The sequence below is a fragment of the Gnatocerus cornutus genome, chromosome 8 (genome assembly GCF_029298725.1).
Source record: "Gnatocerus cornutus isolate USDA-ARS CGAHR chromosome 8, icGnaCorn1.1, whole genome shotgun sequence".
NCBI classification, from domain to species: Eukaryota; Metazoa; Arthropoda; class Insecta; order Coleoptera; family Tenebrionidae; genus Gnatocerus; species Gnatocerus cornutus.
Window position 1 is genome coordinate 14613594 of NC_142240.1, and position 27985 is coordinate 14641578.

The window sequence follows — 27985 nt, forward strand, 5'->3', positions numbered from 1 at the left end:
TTTGGCTTTGCTTAGTCATACGCCCTGTTGATAATATTGTAAATGAAACGACCAATTTTATTAATTTGTATAAATAATAACAAGATTTTATTAATTAACGTACTCAGTTCTTTAATGTTAGTAAGGGAGAAAAGTATTATACTGTATTATACTGTCGGTGAAACTTCCTAATAACGACTCTCAGTTTTCAGTTAAGAGGAAGTTTCACAATATTTAAGTACATGTGGCCATTGTATTTTTAACAATTACGAGTTTCAGTATTGGATAAAATGTACATAAAATATACAGTAGGTTTTAGTTCATAACACGTGGCTTCCACAATGTGAAAATCATATTTATTAAAAGAAAACCTTATGTATCATACATTCCAAATTTCTTTTCACAAGAAAATATTACTTAATACTCATTTGTGTGAAATGTAAACGACTCAAAATAGAATTTATAAAACTAATGTCTTTTCTTGGAGCAAAGATTAATAAAATCACTACAAGTATTAAGTATTTTTTATTAACCAAAATTTACAATAATTATGAATTATGGTATTGAATGATTTCAATACGAGCAATGGGTATCTACAAACTTAATGTTGTGAATATGATATTACGCCTAAAAGTGGAATCGTACAATTATACAGGTGGAACAGTGAAAGTTTGATATTAAAGTTTTGATTGTAAATCAGTGGCCTTTGCAACGTATCATTGTGCGATTCCAAATTTCAATTATTCGATAATTTCACTATAGAAACACACAAGTAAAAAACCCAACGGTACAAACGGTTTCCTAAAAAGTCTTATCACCAAAGCAGTCATTGAAATTCTGTTTAGATACAAAGTACCGCAAGGTGTGTAACGATCGTAATAAAAACAATGTCAAAAATTAAAATACACCTAAAACAAAACCAATTTCGGAAAATAAATAAATTCACAACAAGTCCAAGCTAAAGAAAGTATACGAAGAAAAAAGCAAAATTTGTAAATAAAACATAATAAAACAATTTATTAGTTAGCAGTCCTGAGGTACGACATACCACAAAAAATCAACAACCTATTATGTGACAATTTCATTAAAACACTTGTAACCGGAGACAGAGTCACCACTCGCACACTTAAGACACCGGTTAATTCCCTGCAATTTTGTAATTGTAGCTTCAATGGTCATCAGTTGCTGTTGCAGTTGTCCTGATCTTGAGACACATGATTGCTTTCACTGGGAGTTGTTGTCGTCGAAGCCGGTCTGAAAGCCGCTGCAAATGGGAATCTTTTATGGCATTTCTTTATGTATTCTTCTAATTGAGCTTCGCAATTGCCGATGTCACCTCTTCCTAAAGCTTCCGTCACTTCAACGCAATTCTGCAAAAACACAAGTTACATACACTACTTTATCTAAAAACCATACTCACTTGTAGAGTAATATCCTCGTATTTATTGTCGAGATTGGTAACGAGGCTGAGAGCAGTGCTTTGGGTTTTATTATCCAGATAGTACATCATCCGACAGCACTCAAGTACGGCTTCTAAACTATGGGAGTTACTTTCTAGAAATTCTTTGTTGAGCTGTTTGGCGTCTTTTCCATTAAACAAAACCGAGGTCTCTTGAGTTACGACTTGTTCAACAGAAGGATCCCAAGAGCCTTTGTTTTGGTTGATGACTTCGTAAAACCTTATCAGGCAACAATGTAGCTTTGGATTCTGTGGTGCCACTTGATGTGCTCTTTTCAAAGATTGCAGCATCAATAGGACTTTTCCTGCAACAATTCTATTAACACCTCTTCATTAAGTAGAACGAACTTACTTTTCCTATAATAAACCTCGAACGCCATTAAATGAGTCTCTATTCTATTCTTTGCTAGTGTCTGAAGAGGCTGAAGGAACTTGATGGCTTGTTCGAGAGGATCTTCTGCCTGTAATAAATCGATAATGCAAAATAGTCACGTTTTTCATACACACCCTTGCAAGTTTGTCGGGAATTAATTCATCTAACTGAGGAGCGTCAGCTTCGACGTCACCTTGCTGCCGTGACTTATGATGATGGTCTCTTTTCACTTGCGCTTCTCTAGCTTGAGCACTCTCTTGTTCTGCCTTCCTACGAGCTTTCCTCTGTTTGTTCCGCAATTTTTTCAGTTCTGACGGCGCCAAGTTCTCTGAAAGAACAAAGAATGATCGTTAACAACCTTAGTTCAGAGATTGGCGTTGGTTGATCACGACAATTTTGCGAAATTTGTAAAGCGAAATGGTTTTTCGTAATAACGATTGTTTCGAGCACTTTACTTCCCTCTTTCACGTTAGAAAGAATTACATTTCGAAGGTTAATCGACTTTGCGATAAATCAAATATTTTGCATTTTGTCACCTAGGGCACCTGTGGTGAACAAAAAAATCAACGAATCATGTCTGATATCAATCATAATCGGGTTAAGGTGTACCGCTATTCGAGTAAAAGGGAAAAGGTTCAGCAACCGCATTTCTTGGAATTGCATCACACCAATTTCTCATTACGGACGATTATTTACACTACAAACGTATCAAAACATGGTTATCAAAATTTGTTGCTTGCGGCCATCATCATGAAAGAAAACATTAAACGTATCTAAAACAATAAAATAAGTACAACTTTATGGCACGTTCCAACATAAAATATGGTTTTAACGTCACCTTAAACCCTTGAGATAACCATATTAAAAGCAATCAATGTGAATTTTTCATCGCTCGCGGCTCCAAAGCAATAATTTCGAGATTTTCGTGGGTGGTGAAGTTTATGTATATTTTTTTAATCGCTATAATTTACATAATCCGGCCCTGAGGTCGCTTCCGCTTTCTTTTCGGTCTAGTTATGTATTCCGTTTTATCACTTTAGAAGAATTTATTTGTAATTCGTGAGCCATGCGAAAATTGTAAGAGAAAGGTTCAATTGAATGAGATTCGTAAATAGTTTCGATTATGTTAACACTCGCTCCATTCTCTTTGTTAATGAATTATTAATGTTTGAGGAGATAAACAATGCCTCTACTACTAGACTTTGGAATTTGAAATGGGTTGGTAGCCCTGTTTCTCCAGTTTGACTTTGCAGCCTGTCGCAAGGAGCGTGCAAACCTTTATGTTTTTGATTATCAATTGATATTTTGACCCTAAAGTATCAAAAAGGTGCTTCATATCAGACATAATTTCGAATTCCATTTTCCTGACTCCAAGGGGTAAAAGAATCATAATTTTTTGCCTTCTGGTCAATGAAATAAAATTTCTTGTCAAAGTTTTCTCAATTTCTTTGAAACTACAACAGATAAAAAGAAACGATTTGCGCCATCGTTTTTCTCGCGCTGTTTTTATTTAGAATTCACCGTCAAATGGCCAAAATTTGTTAGTCGATTTTTCGCGAAAAAAAATTTCGACTCAATCGATGAAAATTTTTCAATTTTTCGTTTTTTGGCCGCCACTCGAAAACTATTTGATCGATGGATCTCAAATTTGGCCAGTTGATAGATTTCGAGCTGCTCTTTCGATTGATGCATAACTCAAAGGTATTAAACGTATTTTTTACCTCAAAAACAATTATTGAATCACCCCAAAAGATCTCTTCAAAACAGTTTTTGGTCAATGTCTTGTTTATTTGTGAAACCTTTCTTCGGCCCATTTTACGCAGAATGTCACGCTGAATCTAAAACCGAAAAAATTTCCAAATTTTCGCGAAAATTCATGACTAAAACTATGCCAAACTTCTGATATCGACATCTCGCTTATTTTTTCGAGTAAACTTGAGTTATTATACATCAGTGTAACGCAGAATTTTCCGCAGATTCCAAATCTGGGATTCAAATTCAGGTCCGACAACAAATAACTGAGTTATGGTCGATCAAAGTTTCGGAAAGTTGATTTTCATTTTTCCTCATTTTTCGTAATTTTTAAAGTTAAATATCTCGGAAACTATTTGAGATATTGAGATGCGGTTTGCGCCATTCTTTTTCTCGTTTCATTTTACGTTAGAAAATGTTATTAAAAGTCCAAAATTCGATACTCGATTTTTCGGGAAAAAAAATTCCGACTCAATCGATGAAAATTTTTCATTTTTTTTATTTTTGGCCATAACTCGGAAACTATTTGTCGGATCGATCTTAAATTTGGTCGGTTGCTAGATTTTGAGCTCCTCTTTCAACTGATGTATAATTCAATGCTATTAAACGTCGTTTTCATTTTGAAAACATTGATTGAAAATCACCTTAAAATGATGTTTCCAAAACAGTTTTTGGCTAATACCTCGTTTATTTATTAAGCAAACTTAACAAATTTGGGTCTCATTTTACGCAGAATTTCACGCTGAATCCAAAAACATGAGAATTTTCAATTTTTGTCAACAAATAACCGAGCTATGGCCGTTTGAATTTTTGGGTTGTCGCCAGAGGGCCAAATTTTTGAAGGTTCAAAACAATTCGTGCTCGACATCTCGGAAACTATTTCTGATATTGAGATGCGGTTTGCGCCATCGTTTTTCTCGCGATTTTTTACATAAGAAATAGTTCTTTGATTTTTGTACAGTTGAAATTTGCAAATTTTCGCGAAAATTCATGACTAAAACTATGGCCAGATTTCTGTTATCGATATCTCGCTAATTTTTTAAAGTAAACTTAAGTTATTATACATCAGTGTATGCAGAATTTTACACAGATTTCAAATCTGGGATTTAAATTCAGATCCGACAACAGATAACTGAGTTAGGGCCGATCAAAGTTTCGGAAAGTTGATTTTCATTTTTCCTCATTTTTCGTAATTTTTAAAGTTAAACATCTCGGAAACTATTAGAGATATCGAGATGCGGTTTGTGCCATTGTTTTTCTCGGCTCATTTTACGTTAGAAAATGTTATCAAAGGCTCGAAATTCGATAGTCGATTTTTCGCGAAAAAAAATTCCGACTCAATCGATGAAAATTTTTCAATTTTTTTAATATTGGCCATAAATCCTAAACTATTTGTCCGATCAATCTGAAATTTGGCCAGTAGATAAATCTTGAGCTCTTCTTTCGATTTACGTATAACACAAAGGTAATAAACGTCGTTTTCACCTTGAAAACAGTGATTGAAAATCACCCCAAAAAGACATCTTCTAAACAGTTTTTGGCCAATGCCTCGTTTATTTATTAAACAAATTAAACAAATTTTAGCTCACTTTACGCAGAATTTCACGCTGAATCCAAAGCTTTAAGAATTTTTAATTTTCGTCAACAAATAACTGAGTTATGGCCGTTTGAATTTTTGGGTTGTGGCCAGAAGGCCAAATTTTTTAAGGTTTAAAACAATTCCTGCTCAATATCTCGAAAACTATTACAGATATTAAGATGCGGTTCGCGGCATCGTTCTTCTCGCGATTTTTTACATAACAAATAGTTCTTAGATTTTTCAAAAGTCGAAATTTGCAAATTTTCGCGAAAATTCATGACTAAAACTATGCCAACCTTCCGATATCGACATCTCGCTTATTTTTTCTAGTAGACTAAATCTCTTTTTAGAATTTTCCTGGGACAATAAATGATTCAAATAGAAGCAACTGATTGCTACCAAACTTCAGAAACGTGTGAATTGTTTAAAAGCCCAGTATTTTGAAGCTCGATGTCTCCGGAACTAGGACAAACGGAAAGATGCGGTTTCAAAAAAACAAAGAATCGAATGAATCTTAACAAATCAAAAACAAGCAAACAATCCGCTCTAAACCAAGTTTCGAAACATTTCCTGAAAGAAACCGCTCCGATTCCGAATTTTTCATCCACGAACTACCACTCGATGAACCCATCAGACTAATTTCCCTACCAATAAATCCATCAATTTCCGTCACCGACTTCCGTTTCCTTCCATAAATCAACTGCGAAGTCGTTTTTCCTCGAATTTAAAAACTGTAGTAATCTCCAACCTTTTGGTAAATGAAATAGCGAAAATTGTTGATCTACACTCTCCAGTTCTGTACCTTTTTATTAACAGGTGCATTGATCCTTTCACTTCCATTAGTCGCGTGGATAGGAAAATAGTCCCAACGGGAGGTAAAGTTGAGAAATTGGGATTTTTTAATTAAGCTATTTGTGCTGCTTTACCAGTTATGAAGCAATTTAAACCCAATCAGGGGTAGAGTGCATGGTCGTAGACTGGTCTAGGCGTGGTACGGTACTAAAATCGTGCCGTACTGTTTAGTAAATGTCGCTTTACCTAAATAATTGGAATATTTTGTCGCTTTATGAGGCGTTCTAACTATAAAGTGCAACAGTTTCTCCACATTGGCATGCAACATGCATGTTTCCGACTGTTCCTGAAATCCAGCAGAAAAGGACGAAATATTTGCTAACTAATTTATTGCGGAGGAATGTTTCGGTGAAGGTTACCAAGGTTTACGTCGTTTCGCGTAAAATTGTAATTACAAGAAAGCGTAACTTGCTTTAATATCAATCGATTCTTGTGAAACCATATTTTGCTCTTGATAAAAACTATCGCGATTTGTCACATGCGCGTTATTTAATTTGCTACGAGTTGAGGTTTTTCGTGAAGCTTCCTTCCGTCCGTTAGAAAGCTTTGGAAATCCGACTTTCACTCCTAATTGATTAGTTGACAAAGATTTTCCGAAAAAGTTCGATTAAGATAAGACAAACACGGGAATAATGTATTGAAATTGCATGGTCATGGTACTGCTAATAAGACAGGATTAATATCGCATTATTACTCGAAATGAAATCGCATTTTTTAGAAAGGGAAAGAGTTGCAATAATCACACTTTGAAGTGTTTTACAGGAAATGACTTCAAATTTTTATTAAGAAATGCTGCATTTTTCACTTTTGGTACCACTTAACCGGAACAATCCAAATAGATTAAACATCTCGAGGAAACTGTTCACTTCTTCTTCTTGTAAACTGATTAGTATGTGGTCCGAGCAACCGCCACGCGTGATAGAATTTTTAAGAGACCCATGAGAAATTAGCGTAATCCGTAACTGTCGACCGGGGAATTGGGGAATTGCCGCCGGGCATAGCCTAAATTTTTCTTTGTAATTTGTAATTCTACACGGAATCGCTTAATAAAGCCTAATTGGATTAAAACGTCCTTAAGAAATCGGATCAAGGAGTTATAACGTTATTAAACTTGTATGAGTTTATTGCAAAATTTTTGACTGGATTTCCTTTTGTAGGCCTCTCTGTTTTATTTACTATTTTGATGATTTCATTGGTGTTTATGCAGACATGCGAAGAATTGAAAAGAAAAAATCATTAATACGTAATAAAAATAGTTGGATAAAACGTTTTGATGTGGAATGCCAGAGTAATTGTGCTTGAAAATCCGTATTTGCATGGGAAAAATATTTCCACTGATAAATTGAAAATGAAAAGAATTCTGAAAATATCTTATTGCAGAATATGCAAACGAGTTCTTTTTGGTAAACTTGAGAATTCAATAATATCTGAATACTTTATGACATGAGGACCGAAGTAGAAATTAAAAAATCTACGATGATATGCAAAGTAAAGCAGCATATTATGTGGTTTGTCCAGATAACTGCTCCGATTTTTTTTCCAACATAATTGCATACATTCGCCTGTCAAATGAAGCCGGAACCCGGCCAAGAAATCAATGAAAAAGTCCGCCTCGATTATCTCTCCAATTACTGTAACAGAAACTCCACGATATCCCTAATAAGGCTCCAAATTAAATCACCAACGCGGAAAAGAAAATTAGCTCAATCACAAAATATCTAGAAATTAATTTAAATTACGGCGACGTCGGCTCTCTTTAATTGACTGTGGCCAAATTCAACTGTTACGTATTTCCTGAACCACCATCAATTAAGTTCTTTTTAGTTACCACGCGTTCAGGAAATTTCAACGTGAGCTCAAGAAACGAACACTTTGTTAAACGGAATTAATTAACTTGTAGTAGCCGCTAGTGTTGACCTGAATGTGTGTAAAAATCTGGAGGAAGGTTTTCCACTATGGGCTATTATGGTACCACAAGGCATATATTAATTTTCACACTGATTTGCCAGACCTTGGATTGTGCTTGCAATGCAATCGGAAAGACCACACCTTCAGCGGCCCATTTTAAATCTGCGGGCGCCGTATGAAGCGACCTTTAAAGATACCGCACTTTCAAGTATTTATCGGAATGCTTTGCCACCTTTTCTTCACTTAATTGGGTAACAAACGGACAATAATGAAATGTTATGTAAAAGTGTAAAGGATACGCTTCAGAAGCGCGAGATTAAGATCAATGTTTTGTAATTTAAGGTGGTGCTAATGTGAGCTTAACTGTAATTTTCTGATTGGAGGAAATTTACAAGTGATCAGTGGAAGTTGTAACCGGTCTTTATGTCATTATAAGAAAATTGCCAATTTTACATAATGTCATTAAGAAATTCTTAGAGGAGGCGTATAATTAAAATGATTGGACATCACAGCAAGTAAACGAAACTACTAATTAAGTAATAAGCGCAAAGAAAGACTTAAAAATGATAACACTGAAACGTCACACTAATTAATTAACATGCAAATCTTCATGATGGAGTGCTGTCCGTGAAATCTGACATCGATAAATTCTCCTAATGTGGGAAAACGGCAGCGATACTGATAAAGAATGTTATTAAAAACCTCAAAGTCAAATTTAATATCAGAACTTTGTAAAAGCGCAAAGAAAAGTTATGCTAATTCACTGTAATTATAGCACAATTAAGTTTAAATGTGACTTGGTTGGTACAAAGCTGGAATTCAAGGCAAATCAATTAAATCCTAGAAACATATCATTTCTTTATAACAGTAATGCAAAAGAACTTTCCCCTGGTTCAAAAACTTGCAAAATAAACACATGTTAATAAGTGGTACTTAAATAATACAATGCCTACACCTTTGCTGTAGTCGCCTCAGTTCCGAACTGAACCATCAACTTCAACCTTGGGGTCGACCACAAATTCAACATACTTCTTATTTCACCAACAATTCTCTTGACATTTAACCTGATTTATCCATTCCGTTGCGCTTAGCACCTTTTACTCCAGTGACACAAGGGGCACAGAATTGCCACGCCCTCACGTTATAGAAATCTTTTCCTTACTCGAACAATCGTACGCCCATCATGGCAATGTAGGTTAATTATGCGATTTATGGTCATAGCGAATGGACAAAGAACAGGTGTTACAGGACAGGCGTTAATGACATTAAATCATTGATTTTCACCTGAACCTGACATTGATGAGTTTCCTGGTGTTTATCCTAATTGCTGCAATGTGAAGTACCAGAGCCCTGGAGGCGAGTTTTCGCCTCGTTGCATCATATCGCCAAAAACGACTCACTCTGCCCGTTCTCATTATCAAGACGATCGGTATTGTTAAGTAAACTTTCCAACATCAATCACTCATCAATAAGAAATAAAAATGACGAAATGCTCCGATTTACCTTCGTTTTCGAAAAGTGATTTTATTATGTAACTTGCATTTGCATGGTGGAATTTATGTGAGCTTTTTTTTAATGCAGCACACCCTCTGCTGTTCTTTATTTATGCCGAAGACAAGCGAAGTTACATAAGGAAAATTTAACTATTACACTTTTAATTGTAACGTTCACTGTAATTAAAAATATGTAAAAATGTGCAATTAATATGTAAGATTTTACACACCTTTGAGGGCTCTTACATAACAATTGTATCCAGGCTACTAAAATGCGAATGACTTTGACATTTGTATTGTAACTGACAATTATGTCACAGGCATTTATCATTGTTTCATTTTTTATAGCAGCCACCTGCTGAGAAATCATTAAAAAAACAAAATAATTCATCCAATGCTGCCAACATGGAATAAACCAGAAAGCCTACTAGACGGTTGTGGTAATGGACCGAATACTCCGTTCTCATGGAAATTGAAAGTATTTTCTTTACTTCGCCGCTTATTATTTTTCATTTTTCTACATTGATTAATATTAAACCGCGCATTAACATATCAATCAGTCAGCTGTGAAGTTTCACCATCAAATGACTAAAAACATGTCAATAGCAAACATTAATTATCATCATCATAAGTGCAATTATCAACTCAGATAATGTGGATTTATACGCCCAGTTTTCGCTTTTCCATGATTACAGCCAATTCCGTCGGAAAAATTGATTTTACACATGACGAGTTTCCGCTTCCTTGGGAGTGAATTTTTGGTGACTAGTTTTTCCTATCTAATTATCAATTTAATAGAGAAATAAAAATTGACGTTCTTTCCGGTGAATTTTGCAACAAACGAATTGAGGTGGAACAGGTACGACACGTCGAGTTTCACATCTGTGAAAATTAATTAATTCAACTGGTTATTAAATTAATTACAATTGGGCCTGATCATGTGAAACAGAGTCATTAGAAAATCTTGCATTTTCTCTATTGATTAATACAATTCGCAATCGATTGTGTATTCTTCACCATTTTCAATTTCTTAGCTGCTGCCTATGAATTATTTATTTGAACACCCTCGTTTTTGAGATCTATTAAAAGATAACAGAACAGTTTAGTTCTTTCATAACGATAATGTGCTCGTTTAACCACGACATGGTCAAGCTTTAGACTTGAGTTTCGTGGACAGCAGTTAGTAAGAGGTCACGATTTGTCGAGTTTGTTGCAAAACATTGATACAATTTTATCATACCAAATTACTATGAAGAAACATGACTAAATAAAGACATTAAATTGGAACACTTCGATTGTTATAAAAAAGGATAAAATCAAATTTTTGACATGTCAAGGGTAGGACTAAAACACCTGCGCCTTAATTTGTGCTAAAACAATGTTGTAATGGACCGGACTGGCTAATAACCGAATTAGTCGGAATTTTAATAACGTCAGGTCCGAAAAATTTGGATAAAACACCTCTGACACAACAGCATCATTAAAAATTACATTGTCGACCAAATTTTATTTGCCTATTAGAGTGAAAAGCTCTCCGACCTTGGCAAGTCACGAGCAGCAATTGGCGCGTGCCGCTCGTTTCGCTCGCTCTTTCATTTTTCAGCAGTGTGGTGGGCGACCAAATGTAGCCTCCGGGTTGTCCGGAATTATGACGCAGGCGAAAGTTCACTTTTGCTGTCGACGATCGAGCGGTACGGCCCTCGCCTTCGGCAGTGTATCGAATTGCTCCATTTTTCAACTGTATCGGAATCAATAAAATATCGATGATTGTGAATGTGGACTGCTAAGAATTCGGTTACGTAACTATTCATAAGCTAGAAGGTGCTTTTGTTATATTTTTTTAAACGAAATCGATCACAGCCAGGTTATCATTATCATAAATTATAATGGTTACACAATCGATGCAGTTTTTCTTAACGTGTGCTTTCGTCTATTGCAAGAGGGATGGCGTCATCAGATAATAAGTACGAGATAAAAATATGTTGTGAGCATGAAATGGTGTGCGTTTTGAAGATTTTACAGTGAGATTAATGGCGTTATTAATGTAATTTGAGGCTGCTTTTGATCAATGCTTATTGCTGAGATGAGGTTAGTGAGGCGAAGCGAAAAGGTACTTTCTTATGCGCGGTTATCTTCCTCAAGATTCAAATTATAAATCCCAAAAATTAAAAGAAACACGATTTTAAGAATGTGGTAAAAATGTCTTTTCATTTCACTTCTGTTCAACGCAAATGAGCACATATTTACGAAGTACGTTCTACATTTTATGACAACCATTTAGATTTGAATTTCCATGACCTGCATGCTAATTTTTTTTCGACGCCACTTCGCAAACTCACACCCAATTTTACGAGCACATTCGTCTTCGTTTATCTTGATTTATTTCCCTTCTTAAGCAAGCCAAAGAAAAAGTTCCAACACCGTTAAATTCTGTTTACTCATTTCATTTTTTCGGAAATCCGGTGCGTTTCTGGTAAATATGATTTAACACGGTCAAAGCAATACAGTTACGCTTTTTCACACCGTCATTGACAAAGAAAGTCTGTGGATAAGTCCATTTGCATCTTTCACTGTTGTCAAACAATACAGCATAGAGCACCCATTTCCATGAAGCAAAATGATGCATAGAGAGGAAATTCATTGAATATGATTCTCATTGTTGACGGTGTGAAGTGTACCAAGAAGAGTAGAGAGTATTTTACAATAATTTATTATTTACCAACGTGCGTTAACGGAAATGGTGGGCAGCATATCTCGTTCATAATCCTTAAAAATTGTGTAAATGAAACGTTGCTCGTGAATAATAAACATTACTTTTAATACAATCGTTATGCAACATCGCCGCGATGTTCTTCCAAAAGTAACGAATTTTCATGTCTGCACGTTTTAATTATTGGGTGTAAATGATGGGTTGTTCACACCGCAGGACTCGTAGCCGTGAAATTTAAAGTACAAATTTCCAAATCATTGAATTTCTTTACACTTATCGCACTTTGCGTACGTTCCATCTCGATGGATGAACTTTACTTTTCATTTTTAACGTAACGTCTATGAATTATTACTTAACGTAACGTTTAATTACAATACAATGTTTCCGAGAACAGGCGCAATTCCTTTCGCATAATTACACAGTAACAATCATTTTATATCATCTTTGTACTGATAATCCCTCTGGAAAACAGGCGAAGGCTGAAATTCCCAACATTTTGACGTATTGAAAAATTTACAACAATTCTCTATTCATTATCTTAATTGTGTTATATAACCAGTTAACTAAAATCATTGGTTATTGTATGGCAAAATTGTGGGTGCAACAATGACAAAACTGTTGCAAAATCACAAAACGTGAGCAGTTTTTCTGAAGAATGCTAACTGTAACCCATCCTGGTGAGTGACATGAGAATTTTGGCAAATCGTTTTTACTATTCCAGTTACGCCAAGATACCTCAACCGTGTAAGCTTGGTGGTTTTTCTTTTTCAAGCGTGGTAAATCAACGGTACGGTCACAATAGATTCCGGATTATCAAGTCCAATATCAAGTTTTTGTAGACTTTCAAAAAGCACAACATCTAAGTTCTTCGTAGCAACGGCGTTTGATGTTTTAACGCGTTGGTGTTGATGTTTAACGCCTTAAAAATATCACATTTTATAGCTTTTACGACATTCTCTGGGTGTATTTTAATCAAGTTTCTGTTTTCACCTTTACAGCCATCATTTCAGTCATTTGTGTTTGAAGAAATGCCACGGATCGTTTCAACGTTGCACTTAAATCTTCGGTATAAAATGCAGTTTTCACGAGAAATGTCAATCGTGAATAAGCTTTTTATATAATACTGCAGAAGCATGTTATTATTTGTGGCAAAAATTATGGCTCCGGACCTGTGAAAGGACACTAGACGCAGTAAAAATTGAAGCAAATTAGCTGTTTGAAGGACTTAACAATCAGTTAGTATCGACAGCTTCTGATTTAAGAAGTGAGTCGGAAAACAGAATAGAAAAGAAAATGAAAACTAAATTTAGAAAAATGACAATTTTGTGATTAAATCAAGAATAGTAGACGCAATTAAAATTGACACAAAACTAGATATACATCAAATTTAATTAATAGTGCCCAAAACCTCTTACAACACCTGAAGAAATTTACAGAAGAAGTCTGAAAAACCCGAGGAATCTTAGTCATCACAGATATGAAATCGAAAAAGTTCACTGAACACATAATGCCTGTCAAATAAAAGAACCAGTAATTGGAAAAACAAAAGTCCTGTTTGGAAAAACCTCTTACTTCCAACGACATTTTTATTGACAACAAACAAAGCCATCATCGTAACCAATTGGCTGTTCAAGCAAAGACAATACAGTACCCAACTAATTAAAAATTGTAATTCTCCCGTAAATTTATTCCGTGGGGATATCTCTCCATAACAATGCGTCGACTAAGAGTTTATGGTGATGAACTGATGAAACAAGGACACTCTAGCTGGATCTCGTCCACGTACCCATTTCCGCATTCTTTCTGCAAGCTCATGCAATCTAATAACAAAAACACCCTGACATGTATGCACATATCTTAACATTTATTGCGTTTTTTGTCGGAGATTTGAGTGCTAGGTCAGGAACCAAACCCCTGAATTTCAGCACATTTTCTCTCTAATCTCCGGCCTATATTTAAAAAAATTAATAACAACACGAAGGATCTTTAATCGGCAGCAAAAAGGTGAGAATGAGAAAGGTGCATCTTCAGCACGAACGTTGATGATCTTGAAAAGACGTTAAAGGTTATTTTAGGTCATCATTATATCGTGACCGAAGATCATTCCTTCTAGTCACGTTAATGTCAACGGTGTGACATCACCAAAGTACACCTGTGAAAGAATTGGAAAACGAAAGTTGAGTGTTATGTTATAAGTTATAATATATGATACTAGATCTTGGTCGCTAAAGTAAAATATGGCTTGGATATACAAAGTTAATTGTACACGGTGAATTTAAATAAAACACCGGACACTGGACGCCCGCTTTCTCTTTGATGGTTCCAACTTTATCTTTCTTTTTTTTGCCCTTGGTGTAGATTTACACAATTCAAATCCACTTTCTACACATTTTCACGCTGAGTCGCCGTACTCCACATACTAACCTTGAACTTAGTTATGAAACAAATAAATTATCAATAATGGTGCGTTTTTTTTCCTGCAAATAAAACCAGACGTGCCCTTCAACTAGCTCTGATTTACTATTACTTCTGTTAGGCGTTCCTTTCCCGGCGTTTAATTGCTTTTATCAGTAACGGGAGTGCCGCTGTTTAACACTTGAAAAAGTACCACCAAAACCAGAACAAAATCACTAATTTAAGGGGAAAGTATTAGAAATTCAGTTCTTTCTCTCAGTACCGAAGTGGCGTTTTATGAAAATTCTCGCTCATTGATGATGATATTCGACTTACTGACCCAATTGGGCTTTGTTTACTTAGTTAGTTACTGCGAATGAATTAATTAGAGCCGTGTGACCTTGCTTAATTAAAGCATTTTTCTTAGAATAAAAGCATTGTTGGAAATTCTCAGGAATATGGGTACACACATTGTTCCGACGCACATGAAAAAACATAAAAAAGTGAAAATCATCACTTTTCATTTGGATTACCAGATTCACAATAGCGCACGTCTTGAAGGCCAACTTTTCCCTTTTTAATTCAACAATTGAAATACTTATCTTTAATTAAGCCACCAACGAAAGGTACACGATTTAACTATTAAATTATCTACTTTTGTGGACAGTAAATACATGCAACGCGGTAGATATTGGCAATGTAATGTAATTGATTGCATCACGAAATGTTAATATGAGTGTTGATTCTTCAATAGTTGGATAAACGCAATAATTGGAAACGAAAATAACGTTGGAATACAAGGAGAATCTCTGAATTGTGAAGATCACACAGCAATTACTCAACTCGGGGACGTAACAATGAACAAAATAAATAAATATTGCGCTTGGAAGATCAAAACTGTCGAATTATTGACCTGGCCTAGATAGTAAAAGAAAATGCATTTTGTTAAGATAAAACGGCTCAAAATTTCATAATCGATAAATCAATGTGGATTTCGAAAATTTCCGGTTTTTGAAAGTCTAACATCAAAATTCGAACAAGAAATTTAACGATTAAACCTTCTTAATCGCGGTGAAACGGCACTTAACCCTCAAAGTCTGTCATCTCGTGCTCCAACGACATAATTAAAAATACATTAAAAAAAAAACATCTGTCCACACTACAACTATAAAAATAATTGGATTTTAAACAAACGGAACGACATTAAATAAAAATACTTACCTTGAAACGTCTGGCTTAGAGAAATTGACAACATCGTGACTTACCTGAAACAAAAATATAATTTATTACAATGACATTAAAAACCAACTTTCAATAAACGTAATTACAAGAATACACAAAATCAAGAGAAACGAGGCCGACAATTTGAAAATCCCTGAGCTGCTGCAGGAGTTACATGACTTAATTGACACTTTACAATTAGAATTCTTCCTATGTGTGAATTTCAAATCCAATTAAGGATTGTTTTTTTGGCAGTTGCGTCGGCAAAAGAATTCGTTTGTTTTAAGGTGGGCGAGGTCGTACAATTTAATAGAAGAAATGCTGTTGGTATTGTTTGCAACGACCTTTTCCGTTTAACAATTAAGATCACTGAAATTCTGATCTTGATCAATCAATGTAGCATTATTCCTAACATTTATGAAACTCGCACCAGCGAAAATGGTAATGGGCAAGGTCAAGGCACCAATCACATATGATGGGTGTTGAAATTGGATAAGTCACCACGCTTGCTTCTCTTACTTGTCTTCTGTAAACGTGAGTCAGGCTTATACGTTGACATAAAACCCACAATCTTCATTTCTAATAACCACAGAAAGCATGTTAAACAATTGGATAAGCGTGAGCAGATTTTGCACTTTCAGTTCAAGAAGATGATGCTATTAATTGAATTTTCAGAGTGTTTCACGTTAAAATTGCGATATCAGTGTTATATAATGATTGCTGATGGAAATGAGTCGAGGGCGCATTATTGGAGTACACCCAGCGGGCACGCGGAATTTTCAATGTAATTACCAACACAACAGCAACAGTTTATGAACACACTATGTCGTGTATCCGCAACATTAATTACAATATAATGAACAGCACTCGAGGGAATTATATAATTAATATAGCTTATATCACTTGGTATAGAAACAGTAGCTGAAAGAAAAATGAAATTGAATTGCTCCTTTCTTACGTGGAAAAAAAATGAGGGAATTCCGCTTGTCAACGGAGGGCTATAATAAAATCTTTTGATTCCAAACGCACTGTATGATTATCATGACAAAAATTATGGCCCACAATGTTCCTTCCTGTCCCACGGATGTTTAATTTTCTCGTAAAAGTACACCGACAACCCACAACTTTTTATTTTATCTTAAGTAAAAAACCAAGCTCTGATGTTGCGTAACATATTAAACATGCAAGTTCGTTTCTTGTCCTAAGAAAAAGTAGATTATTATCGGAGTTTATAGAAACAACGAGCAGCATTAGGTTACAAATTTCTCCACGACGTATTAAGAACTCGGTTTTCTCTAATTAGAAAGAAAAAGTAGGGTTGTATGGACAGATTAATTTTGTATTTAGAAAAACTTCAGATTAAAGAAAAACAATAGTTATTAAACATAAACGCTTTCTCCTTCTTCCCGATTTTTTTCTCCAAAACTTTTTAATGGCAGATAATTTGCGCTTCACCTCTATTCCTACTTATTCTCTAATGATTTAGACTCGGTAGCGGAATGCTACAGAATGAACAAAAAATAGTTTAATGAGATTTCTTATGCTCAACAGACTAATTTGAACGTGCATTACCGAAATAATTGTACGGTTTCCAATTAGCAGTAAATATTTAAATATCTCCGATCCTTTCTATTGATTCAGCAGCTAATTTTGTATTATTGTTCCTTTATAATTAGTGTCAATCAGGGCAGATGTTTGTTGGTTCCAAAATTGATGCTTATAAATTTATTAATAATCAATTTATTTTGCTTTCCCAGATTTAGCATAATTTCGCTCCAATAAAGGTAAACATATTAAACGATGTCAGTTGTGTGATAGATATATAATTCAAACAAACTAAAATAAGCAGAACTAAAAAGAGACTGCAATATACCGGACAATAAAATCTTAATAAAGCCTGTGGCGGTTTCATTATGACCATAAATTTAATTATCTTAATCCGACATTCTCCCGATCCTTGGCCAAATTCTTCCACCCTCCCTTCCAATCTTGTGCTTTGAATGCATGACAACATAATTTACACTTTGACTAATATTTCTTCAAGCATCCTTAAGAAGACGATGCCACAATGATGAATGACAGACCTCTCATAAATTATGCATAACACAAGCCTCATACCATAGATGGGTACATTTCTGGAATTTTTCATTACCTTATTGCAATCAATTCCTAAATCCGGGTGATAGGAAAACCCGATAAAACTGCGTCCTTGTCGGGTCACGTTAAACTAGATGACTACGACGATGTCCCCACCCGAAAGCACCGGAGTCCGCGGTACGGAAATCTGGCGCTCCGGTGAAACAATGCATTTCAGTATAGCCACGCCGGCCGAACTACGCTACACGAAGCGCTATGTAAACTTTGGTGAATGAAGTGATTTGTGTCCAGTGCAACAGGAGTTACAACTTTTTGGATGCAAAGTCGTACACCAGATAATAAAATGTAAGGGAAAAAAAGGAAAATAAACACACCTTGACACAACAGATCCTTCGACCAAAAAAAAAAAATTTTGTAAAGACGCCCACGAAATCGGGACTAAAAAACCTACGCTCCTCATGTTCAATATACAATAATTTGCCTAACCTATTGTGCAAATGCAAATGTTAATAATACAGCCAGAGATGGTAGAATTTTAGCTATTAGACGGGAAGAAACATCTTCAGATAAAGTGCATCTTTAAAATATCAACAATTTCGTTTCGACATTATAACAATAACAACGTGTTGCTTAAACTTGGCGATTTAATTAGCTAAACGATGCCTCAAAGGTTAAAATATTAATATTAATGATGCGAACTCGAGATCTAACCAAACACCAGACGAGGGCTTTAAACTGGTTTGGCCCAAACGAGACCACCCTTGCCCCAGTTTAATTTATACATTCAAAAAAAGATAAAAATGCCGGAAAAAAAGTAAAGGTCAGTCAATAACTATAAATTCTCGTTAATTTACACATTGTGTCGCTTGATTAAAAAGGCCGGGACGAAAACTGTCCTTGCAAATTTCATCACAATACTCTAATCAGATAATAAAACAGCTTGACATTTTTCACGTGAAACACGAAAACAAAGCTTTGTCCTTTAACGTTACAACACTACGATTAAAAGAAATCGATTTCGAACGATACGGTTTGATTAACCTCTGCGAAGAAAGCATTTACTCGACAGATGTTTTTTCCAAGTTCAATGTTGTTATTTAATTGTCATTACGCAGATGTTCATTTTCTCCGAGCACCAAAACTATTCAAATTTGTTCAGTTACTTTCAACCGTAATTGGTCAGAAGATGGTAAAACACCTCGGAACCTTCACCTGTTTGTTCCACAATACTTATTAGACGCTTAATTAAGGAATTATGGTGCATATTTTAATGAAACTGACCTACATTTGGGGATTTAGGATCTGGGAAAATGTCTCGTAAAGAATAAAGAAGCTGATCTGACAAAAATTCCCAAGGATCTGTAATTAATGACAGTTTAATGCAAAGATTGCGGCAATTGGTCCTTGCACCTTGTACACTGCGTTAATAGATTTGTAATATTCTCGGTAATGAAATGACAAATATTTTAGAATTGGCGCCTTCGAATGTAAGCGTAATCTTAAAGTAAACTTTCATCAGTCCCTTACTTCACCATTGTATGGTAATTGTGATGTTTCAACAGTAATGAATAACCTTTTCCACCAATACTTAACAAACACCTCAAAATGTAAATTTAAACGTTCCTCGCACCAATTCATTCGCATTTTCCCATTGACAAAGTGAAGAATGATCTGTCCTTAGCCTTTACAACCCACACCTTCCATTACTTCCATTTCCATTACACATCTCCAAAATTGGAAGAGATTGCATGTTAATAGAACGTGATTAATTGCTTTAGACCATGCATAGTAATGACTTAATACCCTCCGATTCTCACTTTTTTATGTAATTACATGTTTGTTGTGGCACCTATCCGTCAGCTTTATCAACACATGCTGACTGTCAATCTTTCCGGCACCATAAAAAAATACCACGCCTTCACATATTATAATAACACATTCCAAAGTTTTACCTTCGACTTCACCAAATTGTATCGCAATAAAACATTTAGGCAAGTGCGTATTTTAGAAATTTTATGCAATAACGCGATTAAGTCTCCATTGTTGTGAAGTCGGGCGTATTGTTACAACCGAGGACATGTATGTACGACAATAACACTTGTCAGTTCTTGTGAATTGGTTCTTGAACATCGAAAGTCCACGTGACATTGTCATACTTGTACCGGAAAAGCACTATTTTCGGTGCAAAAAACAGAAATGAACATTGCAGGTCAAACAATGCATAATGACACAACGTGCAACGTGTCTAAATTACGACAACCAGAAATACGAAATGTAAACAAATAAAAGCAGAGTGCAGCGATTTATGCAAATGATGTGCGGAAATAAACTAAGCCGGTTCTATGTGATATTTGCCGCGGCATCCTTGTCCTTCGCTTTTTCACCGATTATGACATAACAGTGAATCTTCGCGAAAATGCTGTCGGTGCAATGCAAACAAGTTTCACAAATTCCTTTTCGGTTTGATTCCCCGTTACGCTTTACCTCAGTAATTAATTAATAAGTGCAGCTATTATTATGCCTTACTTCCTAGAGATTACATCATAAATAACCCCCTTGCTTTACCATAAAAAACATAATTCAATATGTTTACTAGGGCGTAACATTTTTCCATTTAAATTCAGATTGAATTGCGTGTTGTAACCCAATTATAAGTAAAAATCAATCATCATGCAGACAGAAACAAGAGCTTGTACTTGCATCATACGCTCAAATTTCACTTTCTTGAATTTTAACAAATACCCGAAGAAATTGCGAATCTAGAACAACCAACATTGTTATTAGGAGCAAGCAGAGTACGTGTGCAGAAAAATGTCGCCGACCGTAACCGTTACAACACGAGTTTTCCTCTCACTATATTGTTTGTTGTGGCTTGAATTCGTTAGAATTAGTCGAGTTTTTGACAGTTTGGTTGCGTTCGTTAATTGGACTAAACGAAAATCACGCTTTCTTTAATTCTTGTTCTTAAACACCATTATTATAGTCATAACACAATAGTTAGTCCTTTCTCTCTGTTTTCCGCGTTCATTTTCCAACCACACCTACCGGCGTCTCGATGACAAGGCCAGAGCACAAAACCACAATAACTATCTCCGCGTTGAAGGTTCAATAAAACCAAATAGACACCCAGCAAATCTGAAGTTTCCCGTTCACCGTAGCCTCAAGTCATTTCTGGTTTTACTTTCATTGAACCAGCAGCAGTAGTGTTTGCTCCGACAAATTAAATTACGATAATCGCAAATGAAGAGTCATTACGAGTCTAACCACACGTATTCGCATGTTTCGACACGTTAAATAATGGTGGTTAATCCGTGTTTGAAATTCTGTTCATTTATTGTTGTTGTTTTATTCCAGATGTCCTGGTGGCTTCTATCGTTCATGCTAGCAGTTTGGGTCCTAGCAAGTTCAGCAACTGAAGGACGAAAACTTCACAGATTAGTCGGTGGCCATATTAAAATTCATCCAGATTCCGGGGATTCAGAATTACTCGAAGCCCTAGCAAGCGGTTCAAAAAACAAGAAAACACAAAAAGGAGAGGAGGAAGAGAAGAAAACCTTATCCCAACAAGTGGCTGATGGAAAATATGGCCTCATACAAAAAGAACTCTTCGCGAAGCCTTCGAAACGACCGGGTGTACTCAGTTACGACCACAATCCGGAAGTACCTAAAGACAACATCAACAACTTGGGTGGTTTAACAAAGAACGATATTTGGTTAGCTGAAAACCACCTCCTCGTCCTCAAAGGTGGTACTTATCCACCTCACGATGATAAGGCCGACAACTCCGCAACGACTTGGCCGGCTATCGATGACTACAAAGCTCCTCTTCGCCAAGTGAAAATTCCAGCACATCCGAAAGTGCCGCCGCCATTTCCAGTCCAACTTACCGACGACGGGCCGCTGCAAATCTTGGGCACAAATTCTTCGCGAACGATTAATGGCACGTTCGAGCAAACAGGCTTTGCCGTACCTCCCCCCGAGGGCTTCGACCCGAGTCCGTACCTCCCGCCCCTCTATCCCTATCCGCCCAACGCTACTTCCGGGCAAGGTTCGCTCCCAATACCTTCGTTCCCTTCGGGGGAGTACCTTCCGGGGGCGCCGTTCCCCCCTTTCAATTTGAACGGTACCTTACCTCCATTTTTCGCTTCTTTACCCCCCGGCGCCGCAATTCTTCCCCCTCCAAACCTAACCGAACCGTTCGACGAAGACGACCCTTCGATCTATTATCCTCCACCCTACAGTTTTTATTACCCAAAGGATAACTCATCGGCGGTACCCGCTGGGCCTTTGGTCCCAGGAATCATCTTACCGCCACCACCGAATTTCTTCGCGCCATTGGAAGAAACCACCTCGAGATCAACGACAAGGAAACCGAGCAGACAAAGAGTCAAAACAACAACGACGCCTTTGCCACAGATCCATCCGACCACCACGGAACTACCGCCAACTTCCGTACTGATCGACAAAGTTGTGAAGAAACCAGTCAGGATTCTTCCAGTGCATATACCGATAGAAATCAACAACGAATTGAAGCCTGTGGTGACGACGACTCCTCCGAAAGTTGTGACAGTTTTATCAGTGAGACCGCAAGTTACCAAAAATAGAACACCGCCGCAGAGAACACAGAAAACACGACCTCCTGCTGTTACCATCCTCAGACCGGTTAAACCGTCGGAACCACCGAAAGTATACGTGTACGAGAACGACGTTTCGGGTGTGTACAAACCACCATCGCGTCCTAATTCGGTAGTGAGTACGACACAAGTGCCGTTGAAGGTGTACTACACCACGTCCAATGACATTGAATCGAATTCGATAACTCATGCTCCGGATAAATATCTCAGTGTGTCGAATACGCGAAGGACTAAACCTACAACGAAATCACCCGCTCAGTACTATTACTATGAGGAACAACCGGTTAAGGAAGTAACTACGAGAAAACCGTTTTACAACATTCCGAAAGAGTACTACATTCCACCGAAACAACAAAATCCTTCAACACCTGTGCAACAACAAAAGTACATTTATGTGTCCAGTCGTCCTTACAACACACAAAGACCTCGTTATCGTTTCGTGCAAACGCCGAAAACAGACAGTTTCAGTTTTCACATTGCACGATTGCAGAAACAAATCCATCAGTACTACACAACGTCAAGACCAAGTTATCGAGCGACGTACTCTCCCAAACCGGTCTACCAATTTAGTTTCGAAGCTGTGAACTACCGACAGCCTCAGACACCCCAAAATCAAAACCCACAAGACAGATTTAGACCGTTGCCGAAGTACAGCGTTCAGATACAACCCGCGATCGAAATCCTACCAACTGAAACTCCAACTTATCAAAACACCCCATCGCCAAACTATTACCAAGTCACCACCGAAAGACCAGTGGCCTCAAAATACTACAAAAGTCCTCGACCCGACTACGAGTACGAAGACAATATCGACGAGAAAAACAAGAACATTGCAACACCGAAACCCATTAGTCAATACGCCTTTGAAGTCACCCCAAACCCAGTGTACCAAGGATTCTACACGAAACCAGATGAAGGCTTCTTCGATGAAAACACCCGAAATTACTTCACAACATTTGGGCAGAAATTACAAAGTGCAACAACCCCGATTCCTCAAGTTGCTCAGTCAGTACAAGCACCAAAGCAGCGCCGACCTCAGCAGTACCAACAACAAAAACCAATCAACTTGGAAGGCGACGTGGCTGTCAATTATTTACCTCCTCGTCCAACCATCAACCCTGATGCAGAATTCGTGCCAATCAATCCGAACCAACAACGTGTAAACTACCCTCAAGTGGTGAAATACTCCCCTAAACCCACTCAATACACGCAGGAAACGCGTCAAAAGAATCAAGGAGCTGAAATTGTGAAAGGCGTCCCTGTTCCCACCGCTGAAGGACAACCAGGATCCTTCATTTCATATCAATTACCAGGGGATGACGGCGCGCACTTTTATTTTCTCACCCCACAATTAGCTCAAAGTCGGGATCAAGGCGCCGGTTATTACTACTCTCAACCGAATGCACCAAGAATACGACGAAATAAAGAGAGGTGAAGTGGTGTAATTCAAAGTAGTGACTTTACTTGAGCTGTGAGTTACATTGGCGATTCCTATCTTTAATTTAGTGCCTATTTTAATTGGTCTGTGATCGTGTAACGCCAACGTACTCAAAATCTGAAATGTGTAGTTGTTTTGAGTGATTTCTTGAACACTGAGCAAATTGTTATTCTCACCAAAAAAATGTAGCGGTGCGAAATTTAGAAGCGCTATCTTGTATGAGTTAACATTTAATTTATTTGTAAAGATTCTAGTATATCGAAGTGATAAATTATTGTATTGTTAGAATGTTAGGTCATACAAACATTAGGCAACTTTTGTTAAATTATTATAATTTTTTAATAATAAAACGCTATATAAATACTTCGACCTTTTTTATATACTCGTAAATCTTGTTACGACCTGCTCTCGTAACTTAAACATTGTTCAAACCAATTTTAAGTTCCCACCCATTGTTTGATTAATCAGCCGTTTGTTAGTTAATTAAGCCTCGCATTTGATTAATTTGTTAGATAGCAGGAGAGTTTAAATGAACCAAATTTAGTTGACGTTAACATGAGTTCTGAAATTTCGTAACTCACCAGTATTGAGTTCCTGCTCGGCGCTCTCGTCCTTCAGTGGATCATCAAAAAGATGTAGATATACTTCAATGGCACATTTGGCTGCTTTGAAATAAAAAGGATGTCCCCTGAGAACGTCCTCCAACCGCAGAAGCCCAACATACGATCTCAACGTCATTTTTCTCATACAATAAGTATGAAAATCAAATTGATCCTCAATGATTTCCGAGAAATGCTACAAAGGTCACATTAAGAACATGAATCTATTACACCTCTTGGTATTTACCCTATCCGTTTCGTGACATTTCTTAAGAGCTTCTCCGTATTTCCCAAGACGCTGGTAAGCCAACGCACATTCCGTCTCGAACCACATGCACTGCATTTCGTTAAGATTCTCCATGGCTGACACGCCTTCCCTTGTAAACTTGGCACATGTATCCTCCGCTTCTTTGACTCGATTTGCCCTGAGCATATATTTGGCGCATTTGGAATTGATGTAGCGATCGGCGGTATCCAGGGCCTGTGCCTCGTCCAGCCACTTGTACGCCTCTTGGGGATCGCCGGCGTGCTGAAATTGGTTTCGAGGGTCAAAGGCAATTGGCCGCGGAAATACAAAAAGATTTTCCCCATAATTTGCCCGTCATATTGTATATTGTATTTTTCAAGAAAATCAAAAATAAAAGATAAGCATATGCAACCAAAAGTGCAGTTTTATGGTATAACAACTTGCCGACATTATTTCTTTGTAAATAAAAGTTTATATTACCTTGTAGATTCTTCCTTTGGTAACAAAGAGCTCGATGAGCGTAGGTGTGTGTTCGATGGCGGCATCAATATAGTTCACAGCCTTTTCCGTCTGATTCAAGAAGTCGTGATGTTGAGCCAAAAAATAGTAAACCCACAACAAAGCCGAAGCCGGTTCTTTCGGTCCGTTATTAACTTCAGCTTCACTGTACTTCCCCACTTTCTTTAAAGCATCCGTATATTGTAACATCAAACTTTCGATAATCTCCACTTTACTCTTATCCGTATACAACGAACGTAAATCGACGAAAAGAGGAGGTACACCCTTCGACAGTGCCTTCCTCATATATTTATCGACAAGAACTTTAAACTGTTCACCGACCGCGTAATTTAACGGCAGTCTTCGAGGTGGCATAGCTCGCGGATATTTTTCCGAACACTCAATGTAAAAAGGAACAATGTCTTCAGGCTTTGTGAATTTTTTAGCATCGATTAACTTATTATAGTACATCGTGTTTTCCGGATTTCTTTGGATCAATTCTTCGAAATATTTAGCGGCTTTTTCGAAATTTTTCAACTTTAAATTTAGTTCACCTAAATTTTCTTTAAGGGTTAGTTTGTCAACGATTTGATCTTGGGAGGATTCCAAATGTTTCAAGGCCTCTTTCAAATCGCCAGACTCTTGAATCACCAGGTTTTGATATAGTAACAGCTCACTGTGCTCGTAGTCGTAGTTGTTCCCTTTCTGTAAAACGTTTCATTTTATATTAATCGTTGAAATGAGGACACAGTACCTGTTGTTGGTCCAAGAAAGTATCGAGAATATTTAAAGCATTCTTGTAGTCCTCCAGCAGATGAAACGACATAGCGTAACCTATCCAGGAAGCCCTTTGAGTCGGTCTAAGCATAAGAAGCTGGTAACGTGTATCCTGGGAAAAACGACAAATATTCTAGTTAACTGCTCGACTCAAAGGAGAGGGATTTTTTGAGAGAATATAACGATATGCTTTTCGTAACCTTCTGCGATTGCGAGCAATATAACTAACGCGTTTTAATATTAAAAACAAATCACTAGTGGCAAACAAAAGGCTATAAAAAGATTCAATATTAGACTCCTTATTATAAAAATTACTTTTTGGAGAAGGTTGTCATTCTTATGTAGTTTTTCTTTAAATGCCAATTTAGCACATCATTGTGAGATTCTATTGAAAGGAAAAAACAATTGATATTTCAAATACAACTTTTTATACAAGGTGTCGTAACGGTCTGTAAGTACCAAGCAGTTGGGCATTTTCTTTTTGCTGGAAATTGCACACTCTATAGAACGTATCGATAACGTTCTTTATACAAAGAAAAAAACATGAGATTTACCCTCACTAACATTGTTGAAGATAATAAAGTTCAAATATTCGTAAAAAGGTGTTAATTTGGTTTTAACAACAAATACAGGACTATAAATATTTAAGTTTGTTTCATTGCATTAGTTATCGCATTCTTTCAATAGATTTGTTTGCATATTTGGAGTAAGATAACTAAAACAAGCCCAGATGGAACACAACTATTTTCCTTCTGTGAAAATTAAAAGACACCACAAATTGAAAGGAATGAGTTTTTATTGAACCAAAATGAATTAAACGTTATCAAAAATCTATAATTTAAGTTTATTTTCGATATTTTAAGTAATAAGTAAAGAAAGGTTGAAGAGATTCATGATTTAATGGTTTACAAGAATTCCTGACATGAACGCGACAAATGCAATGCAAGTAATGCCTTTAATAGCCCCAAGAACAAGTAGTATTCTTGTATGGACTAATTTAATCACAGCCAAAGCTAATTTGCATGTTAAATATAAACCCAACTGCACAAGTTTTCAAGGTTATGAGACAAAACACTGGCAAGAATGTGGTTACTCACTCTATATCCTTCCAAATCCCGCATTTGTATTTGTAACAGAGATAAGTCCCTAAGAATCTGCATATTATCCTTCTCCCATTTGAGAGCATTGCGGTAACACTTGATGGCTTCATCATATTTTTTATCCGATCTTTGTAGAAGTCCGTAAACATGCCAACACACATGTGAACGCAAATCGTTTCTTAAGCCGCGACGGACGTACTCGTAAGCCTCTTCTTTGCGCCCTAAACAATTTAAAGTCAATCCCTTCATGGCCAGGGTCTCTGCAAATCCGTGGTTAGAAAACTATAAGAGTTATTGTTTCAACTAACCTCCATGTTCTGTGTATTTGGGATTTGACAGAATTTGCTTTGCAAATTTTAACCCATTCTTGTATTGCTTCTGTTCGTAACATCTCTGCAAAGAGATTAATATTAACGAGGCGGATAAGCTGTGGGGGATAATTGAGTTGCTGGTGCAGAATAATAAATGTAAAAATAGCAAGAAAAAGTCACGTTAGGAACCTGGAGACAGCTGCAAAACGCATTTTTAGGTTATATCACCTTCGGCTTTCTCAGCGAGTTCCCGTCCGGATTTTTGCACAACACTACCAAAATGAGTCAGTAATTTTACTGTGCATTATTTTTGTTGATATATGCCCGATTTGTTAGGCTATGTTATACTAACCAAAATTCTTTTAAATAAGGCATTTTCTTTCGGTGGTAGTGGATTGCTTGAGGGCATTTTTATTAGCACTAAAACGTCAACTTTTACAACCCGGTTAAATGAAATTTGTTAGAAATCAAAACCTCGTGGCCAGAAACCTCCTCAAATGTCGATCGTGGTCACGTGACTAATGTCGGTTCGAGCCTCGTCGGTAACACAGGAAACTTCCATCC

At 36.7% G+C, this 27985-nt stretch overlaps 2 protein-coding genes across 4 annotated transcripts; one reads left to right on the top strand and one right to left on the bottom strand.

The window, feature by feature from the left end:
* Positions 1 to 485: 485 nt before the first annotated feature.
* Naa15-16 (N-alpha-acetyltransferase 15/16) lies at positions 486 to 27956 on the bottom strand. Of its 2 annotated transcripts, XM_088043977.1 has the most exons (12): positions 27896 to 27956; positions 27774 to 27841; positions 27419 to 27503; positions 27108 to 27370; positions 25988 to 26122; positions 25216 to 25938; positions 24736 to 25017; positions 24471 to 24684; positions 1946 to 2139; positions 1791 to 1899; positions 1400 to 1743; positions 486 to 1349 (listed from the first exon to the last, which is right to left on the bottom strand). In XM_088043977.1, exons 2-12 carry the CDS (start codon positions 27828 to 27830, stop codon positions 1158 to 1160), a joined length of 2598 nt encoding a protein of 865 aa, XP_087900103.1. In that variant the 5' UTR covers positions 27831 to 27841; positions 27896 to 27956; the 3' UTR covers positions 486 to 1157. The 2 variants fall into 2 exon arrangements, with proteins under 2 accessions (XP_087900103.1, XP_087900102.1); XM_088043976.1 differs by having other exon boundaries at positions 27774 to 27956.
* Positions 18039 to 24252, top strand: LOC148170179 (uncharacterized). Of its 2 annotated transcripts, none has more exons than XM_088043657.1 (2): positions 18039 to 18162; positions 21172 to 24252. In XM_088043657.1, the coding sequence occupies exon 2, from the start codon at positions 21172 to 21174 to the stop codon at positions 23884 to 23886; it is 2715 nt and encodes a 904-aa protein (XP_087899783.1). In that variant the 5' UTR covers positions 18039 to 18162; the 3' UTR covers positions 23887 to 24252. The 2 variants fall into 2 exon arrangements, with proteins under 2 accessions (XP_087899783.1, XP_087899782.1); XM_088043656.1 differs by lacking the exon at positions 18039 to 18162 and adding an exon at positions 20984 to 21117.
* Positions 27957 to 27985: the final 29 nt, after the last annotated feature.

Excerpts from the sequence above, each read along its gene's own strand:
- Naa15-16 (XM_088043977.1), bottom strand. The coding sequence starts at position 27,830 with ATGCCCTCAAGCAATCCACTACCACCGAAAGAAAATGCCTTATTTAAA. Across the intron at positions 25,939-25,987 it reads CTTTCTTGGACCAACAACAG|AAAGGGAACAACTACGACTA; the intron begins GTACTGTGTCCT and ends AACGTTTTACAG. Across the intron at positions 1,744-1,790 it reads CGAGGTTTATTATAGGAAAA|GAAAAGTCCTATTGATGCTG; the intron begins GTAAGTTCGTTC and ends GAATTGTTGCAG.